A 24,325-nucleotide genomic window follows, 5' to 3' on the forward strand; every position below is an offset into this window, starting at 1 on the left:
TGAATGTCTGAAAGACAAATTACGAAAGAAGAGCAGAATCAAAGTAAGAATGAAAAGAAAGGGAGAAGAGAAAGCAGAAATAAGGAAGAGGTTAAATGAGATGGCTTGAAGTGAGTGGATCAAAGAGGAAGATTAAAGATATCGATGCGGTTAATGAGACTAATGGCGTTCTTTTATCCCTATTTCTCTGTTTCTCCAGGTCTTCCAGCTGAAGAGGAAGTGAAACTTCTTGTTGGACCTTAGATTACAGTTTAACAGATTAGAGCTAAGCAGCAACCACCTTAAGCTCACCAGCCCCATGAAACTCACGCTTCTAGCCAACAGAGCATGCACAAAAACATCTGCACACAAACACACACTCACTGGCACAGCTGTAGAACACAATTAAATTAGTGCATTTGGCAGACGGTGTGCAAACCTAGCTTTGCACCATACACACATTAAATCACAGGCATAAAGATGTGCACATACACACATAGTCTGGGGTAGAGGACAGATGCTACGCCCTCCCCTCCTCCCGTCATCCTCTCAAAGCCAGCTGGAGAGAAGATGAGATTTGGGGCTGATTGGTTTTGTCTATTTTTCCATCACGCCCTGTGCGCCTCACTCCATCCACCACTTTCGCCTTTCCACGGCGCAGCCTCATCCATGGACAAATAGTCATCATAAAAATCTGACATCTGTACCAGTTTGAAATGAACAGTGACAGGACTTCTTGACTGATTTTTATTTCTGAACTGTGGATGCCAAATTGGTGAAACATCAGTGAGGTGATAGAAGGAAATGCTGTATTCCTTTACAGCGTGTGATGAAAACTATCGCAAAGGGTTCTTTTTTATACACTTCTTTTTCATTACAATTTCATCATAACACACAAAGAACTGAAACTTTCTATACTAACTTTTAAGACGTTGTGTTTGAGGAGAGCGTAAAGAAGAGCCACATCAGAGGAGAGCTTTAATCTTAACGCAGTTGTTCTCAGTCAAGTAGCTCAGCGTTCCTCAGTGGCAGATTCAGACAATGGAGTGAAAAAGGTAAAAGAAAAAAAGGAGAGACCTTGAAAGAGGGTGACACTGGGCGAGGTGAAACTTGATAGAAAGACAAAAGGAAGAAAATAAAGGAAAAACTGGATTTTTTTTTTTTATTGTCAAGGGTGGCTAGAGCAGTGATGGAACACCCTTCAGGGCAGACCACCTCCCTTCTGCTGCTCCTCCTTCCTTCTTCCCTCCCTCTCTCCACCGCTCTCGACTAGTCTGCTGGCTGTCTTTGGCTACGTCGCTTCAGTGCAAACAGAGAGACGGAGGGAGAGAGAAAGCACAGCGCTGCGGCCAAGCTCAACATTCACACAGATGGCAGAGGAAACGAGAAAGACCTGCCGCATCCAGCTGTTGGATTTCACTGACGATGGATACTGCAGTTAATCAAATAAAAAGAGGCAGGGAAAAGTGACAGAGATCCAGACAGAGGAAGCCAGGAAAGGGAAAGTTATAAAGTTCAAAAGAGGAGGGAGTGGACGAAAGATACAAAGGTGCAAATACGCTGGGATTGTACTCGAAGCTGAAAGAGAGATCACCTCACACTGAAAACAAAGGACCTCTGAAGCAGTCTGGCTCCAGTTGTGTGTGATTCAGCGGCGACTCCTGTGTGTGTGTGTGTGTGTGTGTGTGTTCGTGTCTGTTCAGGCGTTTCAGTGTGTGAGACAAGTGCATGGCTGTGGAGCAGTTAGAGAGAGAATCCAGCGGGAGACATAGAGAAAGCGTAGGAGCTCCGGTGAGCGAACAGCTTGACTGTGAGACAGATCGACTCTGACACTATCCTTTGTATTTTTGTGTGTGTGTTTGTGCGTGTCTTTGACAGACCGATAAAGGGAGTGATTGTGTGGTCCATACTGGCAGCCAGGGGCTCGTCCCAGTCACTGTGACCAGACCGTGGTGGTTGCTTAGTGGAGGCACAGGAGGAAGAGGAGGAGGTAGTTGTGGGCTGGGGACAGTGGCAGGCCCAGGGGTGGGGACATGGCCTTGGGGGGGCCGCATACCGTCCTCCACCCTGCACCGGGATAGACGCTGGGGCTGGGGGTCCTGGAGCGGGGGCGCATCCAGGGGAGCTCCCAGAATCTCAGAGCTCAGGCCTTGGTTAAGTGGAGGGATGGTTACAGGTGGAGGTAGTACTGGGGTAGGAGGTGGATCAGAGAAAGGAGGCAGAGTGAGATGTTCCCGCAGAATCTGGGTTCTCCTCGGCTCCCTGGTTCTCATCTTTCTCACTTCCCTATTCTTGTCCGTGTCCCTTCGCGGGGGCGTCGGATTCAACTACCTGGAACCACCCGGGTGGGAAGAGTCACGGCGTGTGAAGCTCGTGCCCAGCTACATGGGTGCGCACCGCCTGTCATCACCTGATGCCCCACAGCAGAAGACGTGTGCCTGTCAGCGCTGTGTCGGGGATCCTGGAGTTTCTGATTGGTTCGATGAAAACTACGACCCGGATATCTCTCCTGTTTGGACAAGAGACAACATGCAGTTACCCTCTGATGTCTACTACTGGTGGGTGGTAAGTAACTTTAATCTCTAAAGTTATGTAAGTTAGTAACAGTCTGGAGTGTTTTTCTTTTGTTTTTTTCACATCAGCTAAAGCAGTAAATTATTGTAACATATCTCAAAGTCTGGAAAATTAATAACCTCCACAACCAGGGCTCCTACATCTTTGTAAATCTGTACTATATTAGGTGTGGTGACGCATTATTACATGTGCAAGTTTGTTTTGTTCCTGACATCTGTTTGATTTTTTTTTCTCAATATTCGAATAAAGCAAAGAGCCTATGCCCTCAATATACTACAAGTTTAATAGCTTAGCTTCTTTGCATATATACTTATTGCTCCTAATCGGTAAATATTAAGCTCTATCCAAGAGCGTGTCAGCTTAGCACAAAGACTGGAAGGCTGGAGACAGCATGGCATTTCCAAAGTAAACAAAATCTTCTTAGCAGTTCTTCTAAAGCTCACTGATTAACAGGTGTTATCGTGTTAGTTTGTTTGCCCCCTTCTAAGTGACAGCACATAATCCCTTGTAAAACCATTATAGAATAAACATGCAAGATATAAGATTAAGATTAATGAACTTTTAGTTGAATTTTGAACACAGCCTGCGTAGTTGATTCCACTGCTTCCTGTTGTTATGTTAAGTGTCTGGCTTTATAATTAACATACAAACAGAATAGTTTGTCCATACGTGATTGATACAATGTGATGTTAATATTAGCAGGGTTTGTGCCTGCCAGAGCTAAATCTCACACTGCTCCTAAGCACTAGAACAAATGCTACAGCTGTTAAGTTAGTTAATGTGTCTTATTAGCATACCGTTCTTGTTTTCACACATGTAAAAATACTTTAAATGATTGTTTTTTAAAAACGTAGTCATAAGGAACCAGAAAGAAATGTTATGAAGTCATACTTTGTCCATTCTTGAGCTATTCGTTCACTTGTGTTCATTAAAATGCCGACTTATCCCTCCACGAGTTACAGCAGCCACAGTTTTCCTGGCAGAAACCCTCAGTGTCATACAGTCTTTAAAACAACTTAATTAGGTAAACTTATAATGTTTACAATGGTTTCATTTGATTGTTGGTATATTTACATGTGAGCAATTAAATAATTTAAAGCCAGGATCTGAATTCACTTTCATAATTATTCATGGAAAAATCCAGCAATAGTAAGGGCAATAAGTTCTCCACCGCCTGTCTGATGGACGCGAATAAAACGCCCCAAACGCCCCTAATTTGACGCGTGTACATTCGCGTCTCAACGCGTGTCCAAGAAAAATCCATCGCGCCTCAAAATATGATATTTTGACGCGCGTGAACCGGAAATGTGGGAGGAATGTGGGAGGGAGTTGTGCCAGACTGGTATCTTTGCAAGATGGCAGCTATCGAGCTAGCGCTTGAAGAGAGAGTCTCCCTTCTCTATGTACTGTGGAGAGCAGAGCAGCGGCGTAAAAGACGTCCTCGCCGTACCTGGGTCCATCAGGTCCTCCAGAGGCATGAGCAGTTTGGTGAGTTTCACCACTTGCTCCAGGAGCTGCGCCTGGATGACGGCCGATTCCAGCGCTATCACCGTCGGCCAGTTTGAGGACCTGCTTTCCCTCCGGTCCCAGCATCGCCCGCCTAGACACCAACTACAGACGCTCAATCCCACCTGCAGAGCGCCTGTCCGTCTGCCTGAGGTTAGTAAAACTATTTAATACGGTAGTCCTTTATTGATATCTGTGCTAATATGCTAATCCATCCAGTTATACAATGCTAACATGGATGTGCTATGCTAACAGTGAATGCTGTCGGTGTTTACTGAAAGCAAACTGTGGTACAGAGACGACTCTTTATAATATTTCTAGTGATACTCAGAAGGTCTCATCAAGTCCCGATTTAATTCGATTTATGCTGTTATCAGTGTTTGCATGATAGCATGGCTGTGGTGTCACATCAATGTATGCGCTCGGTGTTTGCTGATATCAAACTGTAGCATTAGGACCACTGAGTTAACCTTTGTAGTGATACTCACTCCTTTTTATTTAGACCTGGTTTAATTCTGGGATAGTTGAATATTTGTATATAATCCCTGCAGCTGTCAGACTCTATAGCAGGGGTCACAGCCTTTATTAAAACAGAGTTAGATAAAACTGTGAACAGTTTGATTCATCTCTAGTTACATGGTTCTATCTTGATAAGCTGTCTTATCACAGATTAATTTTTCAAAAATATTAATGATTTAAGCAAGGAAAGGGCTACATGTCAACACACAACTCTTTATTTCTATTAATGTCTTACTTCATTCCTACCTGATTGACATGTTTAGGAATTATGAGTGATTGGCTCACTGTAGTTGTGAAAGTTGCTACCAATCAAATTATGATATGTTAAAGTTAAAACAAAACACAACTGTTTTAGATATTATCTAATATACATTTTGTAATTATCCTTATAATTACAAAATGTTTTATGTAAGATTTAAGTTTTGTGATTTATATCTGACATCACAAAAGTATTTTGGAATTTGAATAATGTATTTTGTAACTGCAGTACACATAATACTGATTTTGAACAATTTTGTCCAGGTTCCTTGTCACCGGGGACTCCTTCAGGACCATCGCGTTCAGTTTCAGAGTCGGTGTGTCCACGGTGAGCCAGATCACCCCCCAGGCAGCGACGTCCATCTGGGACTGTCTAGTGGACGACTTCATGGCTGTGCCTTCACCTGGAGACTGGCGGTCCATCACAGAGGGATTCCAGGAGCGCTGGAACTTTCCTCTGTGCTGTGCAGCTCTGGATGGGAAGCACATCCAGACAAAGGCACCCCATACATCATATAGGAGACACACACATTGATATACACTAAATATTCATTTCATTTCTTTTTTGTGGTGCCCAAATTGATGCACCTGCTTGATTTTGTTTAAACAATTATTGCACACTTTCTGTAAATCCAGTAAACTTCTTTTCACTTCTCAAATATCACTGTGTGTGTCTCCTGTATGATATTTAACTGACATTTTTTATTGTAACAACCAACGATTTATACAGGAAAATAATGTCTATTAACAAGGTTGCCCAAACTTCTGCATCCCACTGTATCAGTATATTTTGTCATTAGTATAATATGAAATAAATTCTACATGTGTCAAGTCGTGTGCCAACATTTGCTGTGTAGTAGAACTGAGACATTAGTCATTATAAACATTTATTTGAAATAATATTAAAAGTCTCAAACAGAAAAACATTAAACATAAATATATAAAATATAAGAATTTACAGAGAGACAGGAATAAAAAGGACCAGCTGCTCTCCAGAGCAGGAACAAGGCTGAGGAGGAAATGCTCCATTGGAGACTGGTGTGGCCTCTTCAGGGACTCCAGGATGGCCAGCTCCACCGCCGATGGACCGTCCTGGGACCCGTCCCTCATCTGCCTCGGAGCCGTCCTCCTCTGTGGGCCTGTAAAACAGCACAAAACACAAAGAAATGAGAAGGCTGCTACTAGATTTTAATTTCAACATTGAAAAAAAAAACAAAAACAATAACAGGATATAATCAGATTGGTTGTAGATATTTAGTAAAGGTGATCACAAGGGAATCCCACCGACTAAAAAGGTATCAGTGCTTGCTGTACATATCTGTGGGTGCAGCAGCAGGAGCTCAGGGACTGGGGATGCTCTGCTGCAGAATCAGTTGGTTCTATCAATACAGTATTAAATGTTAACAGGTTGGATATAATAATCGTAGAGTAGACAGTGGTCCCTCATTTATTGCAGGGGTTCTCAGAATAACTAGCCCCTGGTCACAGTTCTCACAATTGATTCTCAAAGTGCAAACCTTTGTAGATTGCAAAACGTAAAAGTATTATTATGCCGCGGTTTGTCTTCATCTGCCCGCCACTTTCGTGCGCCTTTTTCCCTCACGGTGCAGGTGTCTATTTCCGAATGAGGCTCATAGTTATGGGTGTTTTTGTGCTGTTTTTTCTATTGGACGCGATGGTTATCAAAACCAAACGTGATAAATTTGGCAAGCGCAGGAGATTTGTCAATCAGGCTGCAGAATGCAATGCTGTACTGTGCAATAAAAAATCAGCGAAAAAGCAAAGCAGTGACGGATGAACAGCGGGACCACTGTGTGCTGTTTATTAATAAACAATAAAATATATTCCTAAATGACAACATGCATAAAAGCAGAACGGTATTTGTACGTCAGTGGGAAAATAGCGGTGGCTTGCTAGCTTTTGTGCGGCTTCCCGGGTCAGTGAAAACTTTCAAAAGAGAAATGAATGAACTTACCAGGTTGCCCGATCTCTTCACATATCTTCCTCCAAGCTCGGTCCTTTTTATTCCTGTCTCGGTACTGAAAGCAGCTGGTGTTGTACAGCTCCGAGTTGTTTGCTACCGCATTGATTAGCCTTCCCCTCCATTGAAGTATGAAAGGCTTTGGCTGGATCTGCCCCTTTGACCTAGGTAACAGCCACGTCACCAGGCTCCTGATTGGTTGTCGCGGCGCGATTTGACGCTGGAGTTCAGATTTTTCCAACTGAGCGGTAGACGCGAAACGCGCGTATGCACAAAATGCAACACAAAAACTCACGCGCGTGGTTTTATTCGCGAGTCAAACGCGCCAGACGCGCTACACTGACGCGCGTTTCACGCGTTTTGGCGTTTTCGCGACGCAAATCTGCTTCCGAATTTTCGCGGGACCCGCAATCGCGCGTCATCGCGCCTTTCCATTGACTTTACATGTAAACCTGACGCTCTATTCGCGTCCATCGCGTTCGGTGTGAACACACGGTTAGCCCTTTATCTCAGTGTTCCAGGGTCAGATGTCCCTGACTGGAAGGGAAATTGGTATCCAGTGCATGCTACCACAAGTTCATGCAAATTGTAGAAGTTTCCAAATCAGAAATTTAAAGTTCTACTTATAAATGCTATGCTGCGTTTTTTGTATATGTGGTTTAGTTACTTGTTTTGGAGTAAAACACCTGGTTTGCATACTTCACACTAAATCTGCAGACTGCGTTTGGGTGATTTAATGTTTCTAACTTCATAAAGCGAAACACAATAATAAGATCATGTATTATACTACAGCATATAGCATCATTCTCCTCTGAACCACAGTAAACAAAAATAACTTTGTGCCACTGTCTGGAGCACTATCAAGCACTTTCTATTTATGTATATAGAGAGCGTGGGGAGCTGCAAGTTACATGGAAGACATAAGTTTATAGAACACTAACACAGGGGGAGTAACACATAATAATCTTGTCCTCCTCATCCTGCCTCATCTCTGAGCCAACCAATCCCCCTCTTACAAGTCCTACATGCTTCTCAAGTATCCCTGCCAGTCATATGTGATGGTATTTGTGGAAAAGTGGAACAAATAAACAAGGTTGGCCTCTGGGTTTTCCTTAAAATGTTTTATAGTAATGTGTAAAAAACAAACAAACAAACCCCAGAATGAGTTTTTTTTTTTAGTCAAGTGTGAGACACAGGAAGCACTTAAAGGATCATTATGTAAATGCCTCCTTTTAGTTTGATTTGTAACTATTTACGTACATGCGTTGTCTCTCTATGTCCACTCAAATCTAAGTGCAAATGTGTTTGTGTGCATCTGCAGTAAGTGTCATCCAGTTTAGTGTCCTTCAGTGGCCGGGTTAGACTCTTATTTCAAAGCCGAATCCTCAGCTAAGCTCTGAAATGGCAAAAAACTGCAAACACAGGCCAACAGCTGCCAAGTCATTAGGTCACACAGGGTAACAGGGTGGTGATGAACTGGCGTGGGGGGGGGAGTGGATAGGAAAGGAATGGGCAGATCTAAAATACATTTATATTAAATTATATTAATTTAATTATATCAAATGTGGTTTCTGAATTTAATTAGTCCAGAAATGTAATCATCTGCTTTTAATGGACTTCCAATAAGTCACATTGCTTGACCACTGTAGGCAGTCATTTTAATGAACGACTTGTGTTGGTTACACCACGTATGTAATGTTGTTATTGCTTGATTTCTAATATATAGCATATACCTTGTGTGTTTGTTTGGCACCATGAACTCCTGACCTTGAAGACCCCTTAACTTGAGGTCTGGAGTGTAGTTTTGGCAGATATGTTAAAATCATTGCTAATGCTAATGGGGAGGACTCTACCTATCTTAAAATACCTTAACATTTAAATTTGGAAACTTCATAGAGAGTTTCCATATTTTTCTCTAAATTTAGAATGTTCCTTAAAATATTGTAAGAATGAACATAATGTAAATTATATTTATTAGCCTCCTATGAAGGCAAAGACAACTCACCAGGCTTTGGAGAGATAAGTGTTGTAGACAGGCAGCTGTCCTTGTTTCTGAATTACTGCAGACACAGTGAAAAGTGCCAGTTTACGTGTTGTCTGCATAAATTTAGAGTAGAAAAATGTCACAGCACCCTGAATGAAGCTTAACAATTTGCCCAGAGTGATCACAAGGCATGTAAATAATTCAAATTCATGCGGCCTCTCCTGCAGAGGGTACTGCGGAGAATAAAAACTTGACTAGAACTTAATTAGAATATTATATCTGTTTGAAAAGAGAAACCCTGCATATCACAGTCAAGAATTGTTGGACTGCTGGAATTAGTTGTGCGGAAATTTGCTGAGAATTACAATCGCAGACATACTCCAGAGTCTTTAATTGAGTCATGCGTGAATTCTGACTTTTTCAAAAGAATTGACATCAAACCTAAAAGGCAAGCCTTATTTAGCAACTACACAATATTTATTCTCTCACACTGCAGTCAGCAGATTTCCACTCTCTAATCAATACATCCATTTTAACTTAACAGGAATTAATGGATGGCTGGGTGGAGAATGGAGAGAGGAATGGCCACAGACCTCAAGAGTAATAATGGCTTGCTGTCTAGTGTCTTGCCTGCTGTTTATATGGTTGTGTTTCGAGCTAGTATTATCTTTGAGCGCTGTAATGTAAAGTAAGGATGACTTACAGTCCTTGCATTTGGGAATCAGAAAACAGAAAAAGACATTGTTTCCTGGTAAAGACTTTTATGAGGCAGACTTCAGCAATTCACAGTAGGGATCATCTGTGTAGCTGCTCCCTAGTCAGTTACCTCCTTTTATTTCTTCTGAGAGAACCTCTTCAGTCCAAAAGTGATTTGTTATGGGAAGTCTATGCACCCGATGCAACCAGTGAAAAAAAACACTTCTCCTTTGTTATTTGATTTGTTTGTTTTTAGTATTGGTCGACTTTCTTTTATTCCCAAATCCAATAGCAGCGCTATAAAGAAATGAAAACAAGCGATTAATGCGTATTCGTGATTGGACCTCTTCAATCAAACCTAATGTGCAAATGTGTACTCCTGCCTCAGGAGAGGCACAATGCAAGCACGCAGTGAAAGAAACATTTTAAGCACAAACTCTCCAATGTTATAATTGTACTTTTTAAGGTAATTTTACAATTTCTTTTAAAATTTGCACACTGGGCATCTGTCTCTAATTTTATAACAGGGCTAATTTTGAATATCTAATGTGGCTTCTGGAAACAGCAGTGAAATCTTGTTTCAATGGAAAAAGAAAAATTAGAGTTCCTTGGATGCAGTTGCCAGGAAACTTTGGGAGTCAGAAGACGGCTGACATGAAGGAAGCTCGACAGCATCCAGCTATGCTGCCAGAAAACAAACGCCAAAAATTAGTAGCCCCTGAACAACAGCGGTATCGAATGCCAAGCTGGCTCTGGTATCGTGTATGCAGTCAGAGACCGAGGAAGGCAAAGGGATGGATGGATCAAGGAGGATTGAAAAAACAGAGACAAAGACACAATAGCAGAGAGGCAACAGCAAGAGAAACAAAGTCAGAAGGTGTGAAAGAAAGATTAGTGGACTCTGATCAGGGCTTATGATCTGCCTCGTGCACAAGCAACCCAGAGAGAAAAGGAGATGAAGATAGACAAGAGGAGCAGCAGTAAGGCAGAGCGGAAAGGGGAAGTTAAAGAGCAGGAGTTAGACATGAGGGCAAAAAGGCTGATAGAGAAGATGCATGAATGAAAATCTTGAAGACTGAGATCTGTGTTGGAAGAAGCGAATTAAGGGCACTGGTGGGTGCAAAGGAAGGGGTGACAAAGGAGTGTGAAAATGAAGATTGCTGTGTGTGGGAGAGACAGAGAAAAGATGGTTATGGATAGGAGGAGCCATGCTTCAGCTGCCAATACCCCGATGGATATCCATAGGATGCCATAAACTGCATTCTTTGTTTATAGGTTGTTGTTTTGTTTTGTTTTTTTACATTTGTGCAGGTGCTTGTTTTATCTTTTCACGCATGATTGCACATTTGCCTGTGTGGTTTGGCAGATGCTCAAATGAGCCAGGATTTATTTTTTGCCTCTTAATTGGACAACTTCTGTTTGTTAGTTGGTAAGCATCATCATACCACAAAAGGGCACTCAAACCGTGATCCAGAGAAATGAAAAACACTCTTACTGACATGAATAAAGCAAACAATTTTTTTTTCTTAACTGTAAACATGTGGCTTCAATATACTTCATGCCCTTTAAGATCACTTGTCGATGTAAAGCGACTGGTGCCTGCCCAAGAAAGCTTTGAAGTTAAAGGATAAGTTAAAAAACGGGCATTTCGTGAGTTAAAGCTTTAAAAATGAAGGGTGCCTCCATGCTAGCAACACTGAGAGGCTATAATTAGGCACAGCAATGCTTTGAGCTAAATGCTAATGTCACGATGCTAACATGCTGGAAGCGATTAACATTTTAAAATTACCATTAAACCAAAGCAGAGCTGAGGTTGATGAAAATCTGGTTAGTGTTTGGAGGGGCGTTTTTTGTTTTTAAGTATTTGATTAAGTGAAATTTACCAAATCATTTACCAAGAAATTAATATTTTCACATGTGGCAGGTGACACCCAGATTGTTCTGCTGGTGCTGCTGTCACTTTTTTCGCCTATAGATGAAACTAGTTTGCACGCTCAAGGACTCAAGAAGTAGTCACGCCCATGGTCTCTTACCATAGTCTCATGTGTTGAAATGCCATAATTTATTATGAGGACAAACATGACAAGACGGTTTAAGCGCTTTTTAAAGTTCACCGGTTTAAAAGCTATTAAGGCTTCACATTAAAACGGCTTCAAAAGTCAGCAGCCACAGGTCAGAGGGTAGACTGATACTTCTGTGCTCATTTCAAATGTGCCCTGTAAAATGGTGGAGCTTTTAAGTATGGTAATTTTGTGAGGTGCCGTGCTTTATTTTTTTTCTAAGTGACCTTCCTCATTAAAATTATAATGGACTCTGTTTAAGCTAAAGCGCTTAGATTATTATTCATGTTTTCTGACAAGCTGATGAACAATGCATTAAACCCATTTTCACAGTAGCCAAAGGCAGGAACTTAATCTGAGGGTGTTTTTTTTTCAATGTAAAACACCAGTAGCTTCACATTTATGGTGTTATTTATCCATTAATCCTCTGACAGACAGCTAGCTTAAGAGCGACCTATTGTATCACTCTCCTCCTCTCTTCATCTTTCTCTGAGCTATGTTTAGATCTTATTTTTCCTCTTCTGTGCACCTTTACATTTACCAAATCTTTTTTTTAAATAATTTACTCTGAAACAACCTTTGCTTTCTTTTCTTTTTTAAAAAGATTTTCTCACTCCGCTTGTTTTTGACATGTGGACGGCAATGCCTCAGCTCCTTTGACCACAGTCTGACTGCATCCTGTCAGTCTGACACGTAGCTGTTACCTAAACACACACGCACACACTTAGGCACAAGCATCTACTTATTTTCTCTTGAATGCAGGCGAGTGCATGCATACACATGCACACGGGCACACAGAATGTAACTAAATTTAAAGTCTCTTGTCAGATATGATTTGTCTGCAGAGGAGAAACTACACATCCTAACTATCTCTCTCTCTCTCTCTTGTTCTCTCTCTAGATGTTACAGCCCCAGTTTAAACCCCACAGCATCCAGCAGGTGCTGCTGAGGTTGTTCCAGGTATTTTATATTATTAATTCATCTTTCCTTTGCCGTAGTGCTTTCATATCAGCCAAGTCATTAATTCAGACTTCCGTCCAAAGACTGAGTGGAGGGGGAGCAGATTGTCTTTATTTGACATTTGGTTTATCTCAAACCTGGCTCATTCCTCTCCAGCGCGTCCGTATGACTTTTTTATATTCGGACTCTCAAAGCACTTAAAGTGCTTTCCCATAAGGATGTAGGTTTAGTCTGGCTCCCTTAGGGCTGAAGTGGTTCATGTATTTTTCATGGAGATTCTCATAAAGAATTCACCCCAATATTGAGAGCTGCATGTATTTTCACAGTCAGGTCTGAGCTGCAGTTTAGGTCGTTTTATGTGTATTTGTGATGTATTTAATTTCCTCCGTAGCTTCGGTCCAGTCTGCTTGATTTAATCATGGTTGTTTATCACAGGTGATTCCCGGAAGGTCGCCGTACGGCTCGTGGGATCCGGGACGCTGCCTGCGCTGCGCTGTGGTGGGGAACTCCGGGAACCTTCGCGGGGCCAGATATGGCGCAACCATTGATGATCACAACTACATTATGAGGTGAGAGAGACGGCTGCAACGGATAGATGAGCAGAGCAAGACAAAACAGAGTGGATGCAGGGCACTATTAGATAAAAGCACGACTCAAAGAAGTAAAATTATGCTGTAAGACCAAAGCTTGGAGGTGAAGGAGGGAGAGGAGAGGAGGGAGACAGCTGGAGGGAAGAAGAAAAAAGAGTTTATGTGGGGATTACACTGTATTCTCACTCCGCTCAGTATGTGCCATTAAAGTTCCATCATCATAGCCATCTAGATTGTGTGTGCATGTGTGTACAGGATGGGGAGGTGTACTTACAAAGAAGCAAACAGCAGATATGTGTGCGATAGCAAAAGTAATCCCAGCGTTTGTGTCCCGAGACATTTGAACTTATAGGCTGCGTCTCTGTCTCACACACACGCCCATGCACAGAGGCACATAAATCCTTTTGTGTCAGTCTGCTCCCCAGCTGTTTCCGAGCCGCATTGACGGATCACAAAGCCTGATTGTTCTTAAACAATCCAGCTCATGAGCACAGCTATATGTAGTTTCCTGCACTGCGCGCGAGTTAGTGTCGAGGACACATGCCAGTGCCATGAAACACTCAGCAGGAGTGACTGATATAATGTGTTTTTGCCTGCTATAGGCAATGGAATCCATTAGAGCTGCATTCTCAATAGACCCGTGTGGGCAGCCTGCAACTTCCATCTCCTGCTACGATTTCTTAATGCTGTGCTTTGATTTTCATTTGTTTTTCAACCAGCTTGACCCACAAAAGTCCCCCTCACTATCACCACCCACCGCCTGTCTGCGTGCTTTTTAACTCCTGCTGTGTGAACAACATCTGTTTTGTTCACTGGCATATGGTAAGGTGAAGTCAGTAGCCACCTTTTTAATTCCAAGTGCAACCAACTGTTTACATAAACGGATCACTCCTCCAGACAGTGAGTCACAGCTACTGTAAATACAATGAATGGCTCAAACGCAGCTGAGTGATTAGTTACTGTCTGACTGATTTTCCTGCATATAATATACATTACTGTATACTCTGCATATGTGTACTTGATACAGTGTGACTGTGATAAACGTAAAGTGTTTTCACTGCTATGGGAGCTGTGCTATGATGTAGAGAACAAGTAAACAAACAGTCGCTGAGAACAGCGCTCTATAGGTGAAGAACTTGTTTGTGTGACCTTGAATCAAACTGCATTCAGCAGCAAAACACTGAAACACTGAAATCACCTCAGCTGTAAAGTGTGACAAACTGAGCCCATTTTCTTTTATGACATGCTTTATTTTTACTTTATTTAAGTTAAGCACATTTTAAACAACTGTATTGTTTGCTCTCAAACTTATTTTATCAGTTACAAAATTGCTGAATAACACGCAAGCTGATATCTGTATACCAATATATCTGCCATAGACCCATAATAGCCTAAATTAGTATCTATATTGAGCTCTATGAGGTCATGAAGTCATTCTTCAAGAAATTGATTCCAGCAACATGAGCAGGAATTGCATCAGGAATTTGGCAAGTCAGTGTGAAATTAAATCCATGTGAAGGTACTCTGGCACCAGTTTGAGTCCAGCTGGAGGTAAAACCCAAGGCCTCACACACCAATTTCTAACAGCCTGTGACCTGATGATGTTCATCTCTCACGCTGTTCCCCCGTCACACTCTCTCCTAGGATAAATCTGGCACCCACAGTGGGCTACGAGGAAGACGCGGGCAGCCACACCACTCACCACTTCATGTACCCAGAGAGTGCCAAAAACCTGGCAGCCAACGTCAGCTTCGTGCTCGTTCCCTTCAAAACACTGGATCTGGTCTGGATCACCAGCGCTCTGTCCACGGGCCAGATTCGATTGTAAGACAAGACACGTGCACGCAGATATGCATAAGCATGGATTAAGACATGTCAAATACTGCTTGCAGCACAGGGATGTTGAAACTTGCCATTTGACTTCAGGGCACACAGACACACAGAAGAGTATCTTTGGGGAATAAATAAAATTTTCTTAACACACATGCACTGACACGTGGAGTGGAGATGTGAGAAGCCAGAGAGTTTTTGGGGTGGAACAATCTGCCAGCTGTCAATCATCCAGAATTCATAGCTCCAGCAATCACATAAAGTGCTGATTGAATGTAGTCAATCAATTTCTCTCTCTCCCTCTCAGTACTTACGCTCCAGTGAAGCAGTTCCTCCGAGTAGATAAAGACAAGGTATGTATTTTCATTGAGTGCAATTAATTTTGGCCATTTTCTCACACACACACACACACACACACACACACACACACACACACACACACACACACACACACACAAAGAGGGAACCTGGTCTGCTACAACTGTTTCGCCCCATTCCCATTGTTGATGAAGGATTACAGTTGGATTATAAACCCTTCCTTTGTTTTCACTAATCTGCTCGTTTTTGGGTATTTTTAATCCGTGAAAATAAATAAACTCAGACTAATCCCTGTCATGTGAAGACTTGGCAAATATCTTCGCCTGGTCAGAGACTCAGTTTTAATTTATTTAAAAAAATTTTTTTACAGCATCTTTGTGGCCGACCCAAAATTATAGATTTAAAAGACTTACTTGCTTTGATTTCACAGTGAATAAGACTTTATCTTATGGTATCTTCCCTTTCTCTACATGTCCCTCCATGACCCAGGTCCAGATCTTCAACCCAGCATTCTTTAAATACATCCACGACCGCTGGACTAGACATCATGGCCGCTACCCCTCCACTGGGATGCTAGTGCTGTTCTTTGCTCTGCACGTCTGTGATGAGGTCTGTTCTTCTTCTTTCTCTCTCTGCATTTGCATCAACGTGGCACTTGTGTCCTATGTCTTGTTTTAACTTCTGCTCTCCTCTAGGTGAACGTGTTTGGTTTCGGTGCAGACAGCCGTGGAAACTGGCACCACTACTGGGAACAGAACCGCTACTCCGGAGAATTCAGGAAGACCGGCGTCCACGACGCAGACTACGAAGCCCAGATCATTGAGCGGCTGGCCAAAGCCGGCAAAATCACAGTCTTTCCTGGAAAATAACCAGCAAACCAGCCTGCATATATCTAAAGTTTAGTGTTAGAGGGCTGGTTCAGCAAACAGACACTATACAGGCTGCTTACATCATGTTTTTGCTTTCACTTACCTGCACAAGTTTAGGTTCTCAGCTGAAATAAAACCAAATGGCTACAGAAGACGAGACAAAGTGATCACAGTTGGTACTCAACACTTTACTCCGTTCACTTTCCCCTCATATTAAATGAATGCCCTCTGTTGAGCTGCAGGTCGCATCTGTTAAGTAGCTACGAACAACTATTGTGTAGATCCAACGTGACTCTTTTCGCTGCTCTAAAAGTGGGAGTTGAGACTCAAATTAGAAGCAAAAGGCTCAGGATTTCACGTGGGCTGCGTTTGGACTGAAAGTCAAGGCAAAGGACAGTACAAACACAGGTATGAGGGCCCATGGAGGAAAACCTAACCAATGACAATAAATACTGACTTTGTTTGCAGCGTGGAGGATGCTGGAGAAGGAAACGGAGGAAAAGCATGTCCCACTTTTGGACTAAATCCAGAGGAAATATTCACCTTGGATGACAACCTAATCCTCAATAAATAACAGAGACACGCCATCATATGTACTGAAAAGACGACAGAAGCTGAACGGTCAGCGTCTAGAGAAATGTTGTTCTACATCGTTTGTTGTTCCCCTTGTTAGGTACAGACCTTCAGAAAAGGCTGAGGTTGCAGACGCAAAAGTGTAATGTTGGACATTTAAAGGACGCCAGAACTTAAAAGGCCACTTCATAAACAGTTGTTCTTCTCAAATCTTGACAATTTTCACTGTAAACTCATATTTATGTGGTTTCTACTGGAGAAGACAGTGTTATAAGGACTTTGTCTGACAGTGATGGGTTGTAAAATGGTTCCTTAAAAGACAGTGTGTGATTGCTCTGGGTTTATAGCATATGACTGTCCTCTAAAGTCCCCAGAGTCCTTACAGTCTCAGCAAGGCATTAGCACCATGCAGCTGACCCACAGAAGCACAATGGAGACTTTTGCCTTTCAGCCATTCTGACTCAGAAAGATTACTGCAGCACTAGCACCGCATCCTGCTTTTAAATGCCACAACAACCACAGGCCCCTGCTACAGCCTTTATTCACATTCAGACTCGGAGAGGAAATGTTCTGGGAGAATGACGCTTTGACTGTGGTGAGGCCAAAAGCCCATCTCCGGGGATTTTATGTTTGGATGGAGGCATGCTGGTGTCTGGGCCCCGAGTTTAATCCTCATGTGGTCTGTCCAGGTCTAATTTGGGAGAAGAGGACTAAAAACAAAGAGCTGGGGCTTGTAGAAACAGACTGACAAAGCCGGCATGAGAAGCAGAAAACGAAGAAGGCGTCGCGTCGCTGCTGTTTATGTGCAGCCGCTTGCACAGTGCTACTCAAACTCACCGCTCTGGTTTGGAAAAGATGGAGAAGCTAAGACTTCTGGCAACCTCCCACACCTCAGTGGAGTTAGAAACTGTTCGGAGCACTTCATCCCAAATTAAGGCCCATTTAATGGAGTGAAAGAAACCTCCACCAGATATTAGAGTTATTAACTCATAAGTAGCTCAGCATCATTAACCACTAGCTCCAGTCCCTCTTCAACCAATTAAAACTTTCAGCTGTGTCTGGAGGGGGCGGAGCTACCAGTCGCCTTACACTTGACCTCTCTGCCATAAAACTGCACATCCTGTCCCGTTGTTTTCATCGTGATGACATCCCACCCCCCCGCAGAACGCAGAGTTCATGCTTAGCTTTGTTTGATTTGAGGATCACCTTAGAAAAAAAATGTGTTTCTGTCACCATCAAGTAGTAGTGATTTACTTGTGATATTCGCCATTGTTAGTTGATATGTCTTTAACAAGAAAACAAGCAAATGATAGTTTAGGATGTGCTGCTAGACCATTTCTAGAGGAGAGGTAGATGGGCGAAAGTATTTGGTTTAAGCTGAGGTTGTAAATTCATCCTTGGAGATGTGGTCATAAAGAGGTGGAGGCTGAAAATGAAAGGTACTCAGGGTTCCTACGCAGGTCTGTAAAACATGAAGAAAAACTGGCAGAGTGAACTCAACTCGCTCTTCACTCGCACCTAATGCAGTTATACTGATTTGAATCATTATCGTAAACGCAGCATTTGTACTGAGAGCTGTGGCTTTGAAACTTTATGTGCTTTTCTTTGTTTTCTTTCATATATATAATGTTACAAATATGGATGCCCATATTAAATATTGCCAAATTTTCAAGTAATAAGGTAAGCTTCTATAAAAGTAACTGCTGTGAGCTCTAATCCCAGATGTTACACAGTTCTAAAGGCTTAGTTTAATGTTTTTTTCTGCTCTTGTGTCTATCTGATGTCAGCTTGGTGCATATTTCCTTATATGGTCAGCCACAGCTCTGGCTTTCCTACAATCCGGATGTTCAGTCTGACGTCACTAGCCGTGTCTGGGCCTAAACTCCGCTGCAGGTCCATATATCAAATGATCACTATGGCATTACTGAGAGTTGAAAAACTGTCTAAAGTCTTTCATCTTTAATAAAATGATCAGCGTTCTGCTCTACCAGGTGTAACAATTGAGTTTAACATCCAGGCATCCATGAAAACGGAATTTATGACATTTAACGGAGTTAGAAGTTAGCAGGGAGTTAGCTCGCTAGCTTCTATCTAAATACAATATAGCATGTCCTGACTGCGGGGTTTTGGAAACAAATTAAAACGTACAGCTCTGCTATCACTTCCAGCATAAATGAAGACAGGAAACTAGACAGCAGTGACGTTTGTAGGGTTACTGAAGTTTGGCTAGCTGGTATATAATGATGTGCTATGTGACCGCTAGCGACACAGCTATGTTAGCATAATATAAACAAGCTAACTTTTTTTTCCACTCGATAAAAGTTAACGTGAGTGTTCTCGGTGGTCAGGAACAAATGTAATTGCATGGCAGGATGCTGTAAAAGGACCAAACTTCAGCCAGGAGAACAACTGAGATAATCCATCCACAATATGAAGTTAGTCATTCATATACTGCTGCATGGGCTGGGCTGTAGTTACATCCTAAGGTTTTAAAAACTGAGCTTAAATAAATGATTAGTGGTAATAAAAGCCGAGGGAGGTCAACAGTGATCACTGACTGTTTTAGGAGCTTTTTGAGATCAAATAGAAGGAAATACATAACATTAAACATGTTAACAACGCAAAAGCCATATTAAACGCAGACTACTTTAGACCCGGAAGTAGGATTCGTCGCGTCATCACTGAACAACCAGATAAGAAGGCAAGGGTGCAAGACAGCCAATCACAACAAAGAGGCCAGAATGTTTCATTTAGATGATGCGCTGGGTGGCTATTTAAGATAAGATAGAACTTTATTAATCCCTCGGGTGGGTTCCTCTGGGAAATTCGAAATATTTAAAGGGCCAGTATAAGGTAAATTATTGAAAACATTTTTTAAACTGCTAATCAAGCAGAAACCACAACAGAAAATGAGCATTAATGGCCCCTTTTAACATTTTCTTTAAATTTATTTGATAATATTTCTGTCAGTCACAGGCTCGATTCAGTGGTGAGTTGTCAAACTGTAAGTCATAAATTACTTAAAGGGTCTAAACACTTAGTATTTCAAAAATAGTATTAAATATTTATGAGGAAACCAACAACATTCAGAGTTAAAGGCATCCTGTGGAGTTTTTGACCACTGGCAAGATTATGGAGCAGCGTGTCCTGTTTTCATACATCTAAAATTAGAAAATGTAGTAATATAATGGTTTTCCCTGCTGATGGCTTTTAGTTTTTTTGTTTTGTTTTGTGTTTAAATCAGCTTTGTTAATGTTTTACGAATAGGAAAAAGCATTGAGCTGGGCTGTTAGATCTGCAGGATATGCTTACAGAGAAACAAAACCTCTGCAGGCCCTGTCGCCGCTGTTGCTCTATGAGGTTCCCAAAATTCACCAGCAGTGTTTTTATGTTTTTTGTTTTGTTTCATCTCACATTTTTCCACATCCGGCCTTCCTATTTTAACCCAGGGCAAACAGCACAGACAGACTCATAGAGCATGCTGCTCTGTGAGAAAAGTGCTAGGTACAGCTTGAATATTTTTCTTTATGAGTCAGCGTGTATTTAGTGACTCATAATGTGGCATGCGCTGAGTTAAAATACCAAATCTGACACCCCCCTAAAAATGGTTATGAAGATTTGTCAATAGAAGCTGCGTAGGAACTGTGAGCGCCAACTTCTGCAGCACCTGCTTCATCCATGTGAAATAAGACCTGTGTGAGAGAACAATCACATCTCTCCGAGATTGTTGTTATAACTTCGGGGATATCATCCCCTGACATTATTACTGAGGTATGTTCTTATTAGCTGTTTTACATTTTACATGTACTTTAACCAACATTCTTACTGAGAACGATTAAAGAGTATCCATTATGCTTTACCTAATTTTCTGTCATATATATATATATATATATATATATATATATATATATATATATATATATATATATATATATATATATACTGTTACAGAAGTGGATGCTCATATCAAACATAGCCAAAATTTCAAGCACTGAGGTGAAAAAGGCTTCAGCCTGCTCTAATCACCCAGTTTCAGACAGTTATGGGGGGGTCTGTGCCTAATTTGTTCGTCTCAGCTAATCAGAAGAAAGCTGGCTTAAAGGGAAAAGAGCCAACACTGGTTGTTTTCAGTGGCAAGCTGAAGACCCAGTATATGATAAATAAAGATTACTTTGAGCTATAAATCATTAAAGGCTATTGTGAGAGCCCAAGAATAAAAACACAACAAACATGGAGCTGGAAATGAGCATAAGAAGTCCACTTTAAGCTGTGCCTGTGCTTCTGATATGAGCTCCGTTGGTGTATTACTGTATTGTCATTGTACTTGATTTCAGTGTTTTTCTTCTTCTTTGCACATAACAGATTTTACAGGATGTTTTGGTGTTGCTGTGGCTGATTCTGGACACTCTTTATCTCTCTCTCTCTCTCTCACACACACACACACACACGTGTACACTCATGCTTTCGTGCCTTGTCCTGCTGCTGGACATCCTCTCACCTACAGCTGCTCCATCGGCAACACACACCTGCTACCATTTGCCATTTTTTCCCACAAACACGTGCACACAAAAGCACACACATGCACATCTTCTGGCTGAGAACTGTGCCTTCTGAGCTGTACATGCACACACCTTCATGAAACACGCTCTTCTGCCTTCTGGTCACGGTACAAAAGTCCCCTGGTGTTCACTCCTTACTGTCATTGTTTTCTAAAGATGGCTGAGGGAGAGATGTAAACTCGTGATGCAGCGTGACTCACGGTGAATTCATATTGGGCCCTTTGCTTCTTTTTGGGACACAGGGTAGATACTCGTGAGGCAAGATAGACGGCAGACGGAGAGAGCTTGAATCTGCTTTATTCAAGTCCGCGACTCTGCGGGTACCTGTCCTGTTCTTGTCTGTTTTGAAGCACGCCGCGAGTGTAAAACAGCAGATGCAGATGATAACAAAGCAGCTAAAATCGTAGACGTATCACTGTACTGCTTCTGTGGTGAACTTGAGCCTGGTTCGGTGTTTTCTTAAAATCGTCAGCTGCCACATTCAGAATGAATGTGTAAATTGTTTTGGAGATAATGTGGCTTTTATGCAGACATTATTTATGTTGCTCTCCGGTAGCAGTGTAACACATTCCTATCAAAAGCCGTAACTGTAACCCCCACCCCCCCCACCCCCCCACAAACAGACCAGATCTTGTTCTGACATTGAAACAGTTTTCAGCTTCCTGGCTCACAGCTGTAGACCTGAACATCGTGATAGAAAGAGATAAGTGGCAGGGCGATCCCTTTCGGGTGTACCAGCCTAGATTAGTGTGGAGTTTTTCCCTCCACCTACATGACACAGATCTAAAGTAGGTCTTTTCTCTGACCCAATACACTCATTTTTCTTTTCTCCTGGAGAACCAGTTTTCTGGTTAGGTTCTGTGTTGTAACTTTGTAGGAAACAACTGACAGCATTTCAGTTAAATTTGTGCTTGTGTGCTTGTGCTAGGCTGTGAAATTTGATTGCGTGGCTCACTGAGGCTGACTTACAGAAAATGCTGAGTTTAAACTGGACTGATTTAATACAATTATACAATAATTTTAGATCGGACTACCCCGACCATCCCTGTGCTAAAAGCTGATTTGTTCGTGCTGTCAGTGGAATCCAGGTCCCCGATACATCCAGGACTATTTTTACTCAGTTTTGTCTCACGTGTCATGTGCTGCTGCTCGGTGAAGCCACAAACATCACCCAATTACTGATCGCCTGAAACTATGTTATCGAGCTTTGTGACGCTGCACGGGGAGTTTACCACACTTTCCATTTTCGTGGATAGAAACAGAGGCACATTAAACGAATTGGCTGCATTGTTTATGGGGTAATCAAAAAGAATGAGTGAAGGGAACTAAGACCATTTCAAAACACCAGATCAGCGAAAAAAAGGAAGCTGGACAATAATGTTTATAGCGTCACATACAGAAATTTTAAAGGGAAAATCAGAAAACTCTACCAAAACCTACCAAACTGTAGGTTAATGTTTGAGTTATAATGATTTTAATTGTGGACTGACCTGCTTTCACCAACATGGATTAGGAGATTTGGCTCCCATGCAGCAATACGGCAAATTGTTGCCGGGCACTGAACCGAAAACTAATGAAGCTAACATAATGCAGACTGGTGCTTTTGAGTGCTTTGTTTTAGTGTTACACATTTAGTAAGAAAACTGTTTTTCCCTGAAAGATGGAATCTGAACCCCTTTGTGCTCCACGTATTTTCTACCCATTAATATGAACAGACAGTTTGGAAGCGGGACCAGTGGAGGAAATTCAGGTGGGGTGGAACCCAAAGACTGTTTATAGAAGAAAGAAGTAGCCACTGTGACATCACTCATTTGTTAGTGAATGAGATGAGCGTTTTTGAAACCAGCAGTTTTAAGAGCAGGCCATATCTGGTGGACACTGCTCGTTGGTTCACCACGTGTCCGTTGCACAGGAGATAAACACCGCTTCATCATTATTCTGGAAACTAATTTGAACCATAATTTGCAAAATGAACATTATGTTTTCAGCTAACAGTTAAGACCATTGACTCACAATAAAGGTACTTAAAAATGTGATAAATTTAACATATTTATCCATTGGCGCTCTCTTTAAACCTGAAGCTATGCCCATCTTTTATATACAGTCTATGTTCCCATAGACAGGTTTTAGTCTTTAATGATAAACAAACAAGATGCAGCATGTTAATAAATGAGCTTTAGAGGCACTGGTATGAGGACAGATGAGGCATTTTGAGTTTTTGTCAAAAAATAAATAAATCTTAAATCATTACTTAATTTGACAGGAACAAATAAAATTGGATCAATTTGTGGTTGTCTAGCAGAGGTAAATGATAGATAACCTGTGCCGGATTAATAGTTTAATTCATTCGCCTCGTTCTGTTTCTTTCCATTTGCTGTGGTTGAATCTCTGTGTCACTCTGAAGTAATGGAGAATAGCTTTGTGCAGTAGGGACAGACATTGCACTGGCTGTTTGAAAAAGAGTTTGTAGGAACAAATACATCATGATCAAAACACTGCCAGTGCTGGCTGTTGGCAACGTTACATCGCCGGCTCCTCCTGCCAGCCTGCTGAGGTGGGAACAGCCACAAGCTGCTCCTTCCTCATCAGTTCACTGGTCTGCACTGAACAGAAACGGCTCTTTAGCAGCAGCAGCAGCAGCAACAGTCAGTGAGCTGCAGACAGCCCATGTCAGACTGTCTCTGTGGATTGTAACGCCAACACTCATACATACCTCCGTTAGCTGTTGTCCCAGTACTCTACAGTGAGCTAGACAAAACACCAGTCTTATAAAGTAGGCTTAAAGGCTGCTTAGTGAATGCATCTGTCGCAACAACAAAACGAGTAGTCAGATATTTAAACACTAACGTTTGGAGGGTTAAGACCTCTCCATGTGGACGGTTTCCCGTTATTGCTGTATGGATTTGTCATTGTCTAGTCTGGCTTTAATGTCTCATTCCTTGGTAGGAATACCTTTTGGACAACATGTATTTACTGCACTCAAACATCTGTATGATATGTGAACAGACTCTTTGTATCTTATGGCATTGTACAAATAAAAGCTTCATGAAAGATGAGGTTAAGGCCTGA

The 24,325-nt window shown here is 41.9% G+C and overlaps 2 protein-coding genes and 1 long non-coding RNA gene across 3 annotated transcripts; 2 read left to right on the forward strand and 1 right to left on the reverse strand.

Annotated features, from left to right (window-relative positions):
• The first annotated feature begins 1,997 nt into the window (after positions 1–1,997).
• st3gal2 (ST3 beta-galactoside alpha-2,3-sialyltransferase 2) lies at positions 1,998–24,312 on the forward strand. The gene is made up of 7 exons (XM_080874144.1): positions 1,998–2,544; positions 12,458–12,517; positions 12,953–13,086; positions 14,752–14,931; positions 15,245–15,290; positions 15,745–15,864; positions 15,951–24,312. Exons 1-7 carry the CDS (start codon positions 2,146–2,148, stop codon positions 16,122–16,124), a joined length of 1,113 nt encoding a protein of 370 aa, XP_080730270.1. The 5' UTR covers positions 1,998–2,145; the 3' UTR covers positions 16,125–24,312.
• Positions 3,532–5,950, forward strand: LOC308391876 (uncharacterized protein). Its single transcript, XM_080874636.1, has 2 exons — positions 3,532–4,212; positions 5,101–5,950. Exons 1-2 carry the CDS (start codon positions 3,955–3,957, stop codon positions 5,353–5,355), a joined length of 513 nt encoding a protein of 170 aa, XP_080730762.1. The 5' UTR covers positions 3,532–3,954; the 3' UTR covers positions 5,356–5,950.
• LOC308391877 lies at positions 5,711–7,305 on the reverse strand. The gene is made up of 2 exons (XR_013970711.1): positions 6,812–7,305; positions 5,711–5,975 (listed from the first exon to the last, which is right to left on the reverse strand). It is a non-coding gene; the product is annotated as an uncharacterized lncRNA (long non-coding RNA).
• Positions 24,313–24,325: the final 13 nt, after the last annotated feature.

The sequence above is a fragment of the Rhamphochromis sp. 'chilingali' genome, assembly GCF_963969265.1.
Source record: "Rhamphochromis sp. 'chilingali' genome assembly, chromosome: 2".
Lineage (NCBI taxonomy): Eukaryota > Metazoa > Chordata > Actinopteri > Cichliformes > Cichlidae > Rhamphochromis > Rhamphochromis sp. 'chilingali'.

Bases quoted from the DNA above. Each gene is read 5' to 3' on its own strand.
- LOC308391876 (XM_080874636.1), top strand. From the start codon at position 3,955: ATGTACTGTGGAGAGCAGAGCAGCGGCGTAAAAGACGTCCTCGCCGTA. The intron at 4,213-5,100 runs GTTAGTAAAACT...AATTTTGTCCAG, and splicing joins CGCCTGTCCGTCTGCCTGAG to GTTCCTTGTCACCGGGGACT.
- st3gal2 (XM_080874144.1), top strand. From the start codon at position 2,146: ATGGTTACAGGTGGAGGTAGTACTGGGGTAGGAGGTGGATCAGAGAAA. The intron at 14,932-15,244 runs GTAAGACAAGAC...TCTCCCTCTCAG, and splicing joins TCCACGGGCCAGATTCGATT to TACTTACGCTCCAGTGAAGC. The intron at 15,865-15,950 runs GTCTGTTCTTCT...GCTCTCCTCTAG, and splicing joins CTCTGCACGTCTGTGATGAG to GTGAACGTGTTTGGTTTCGG.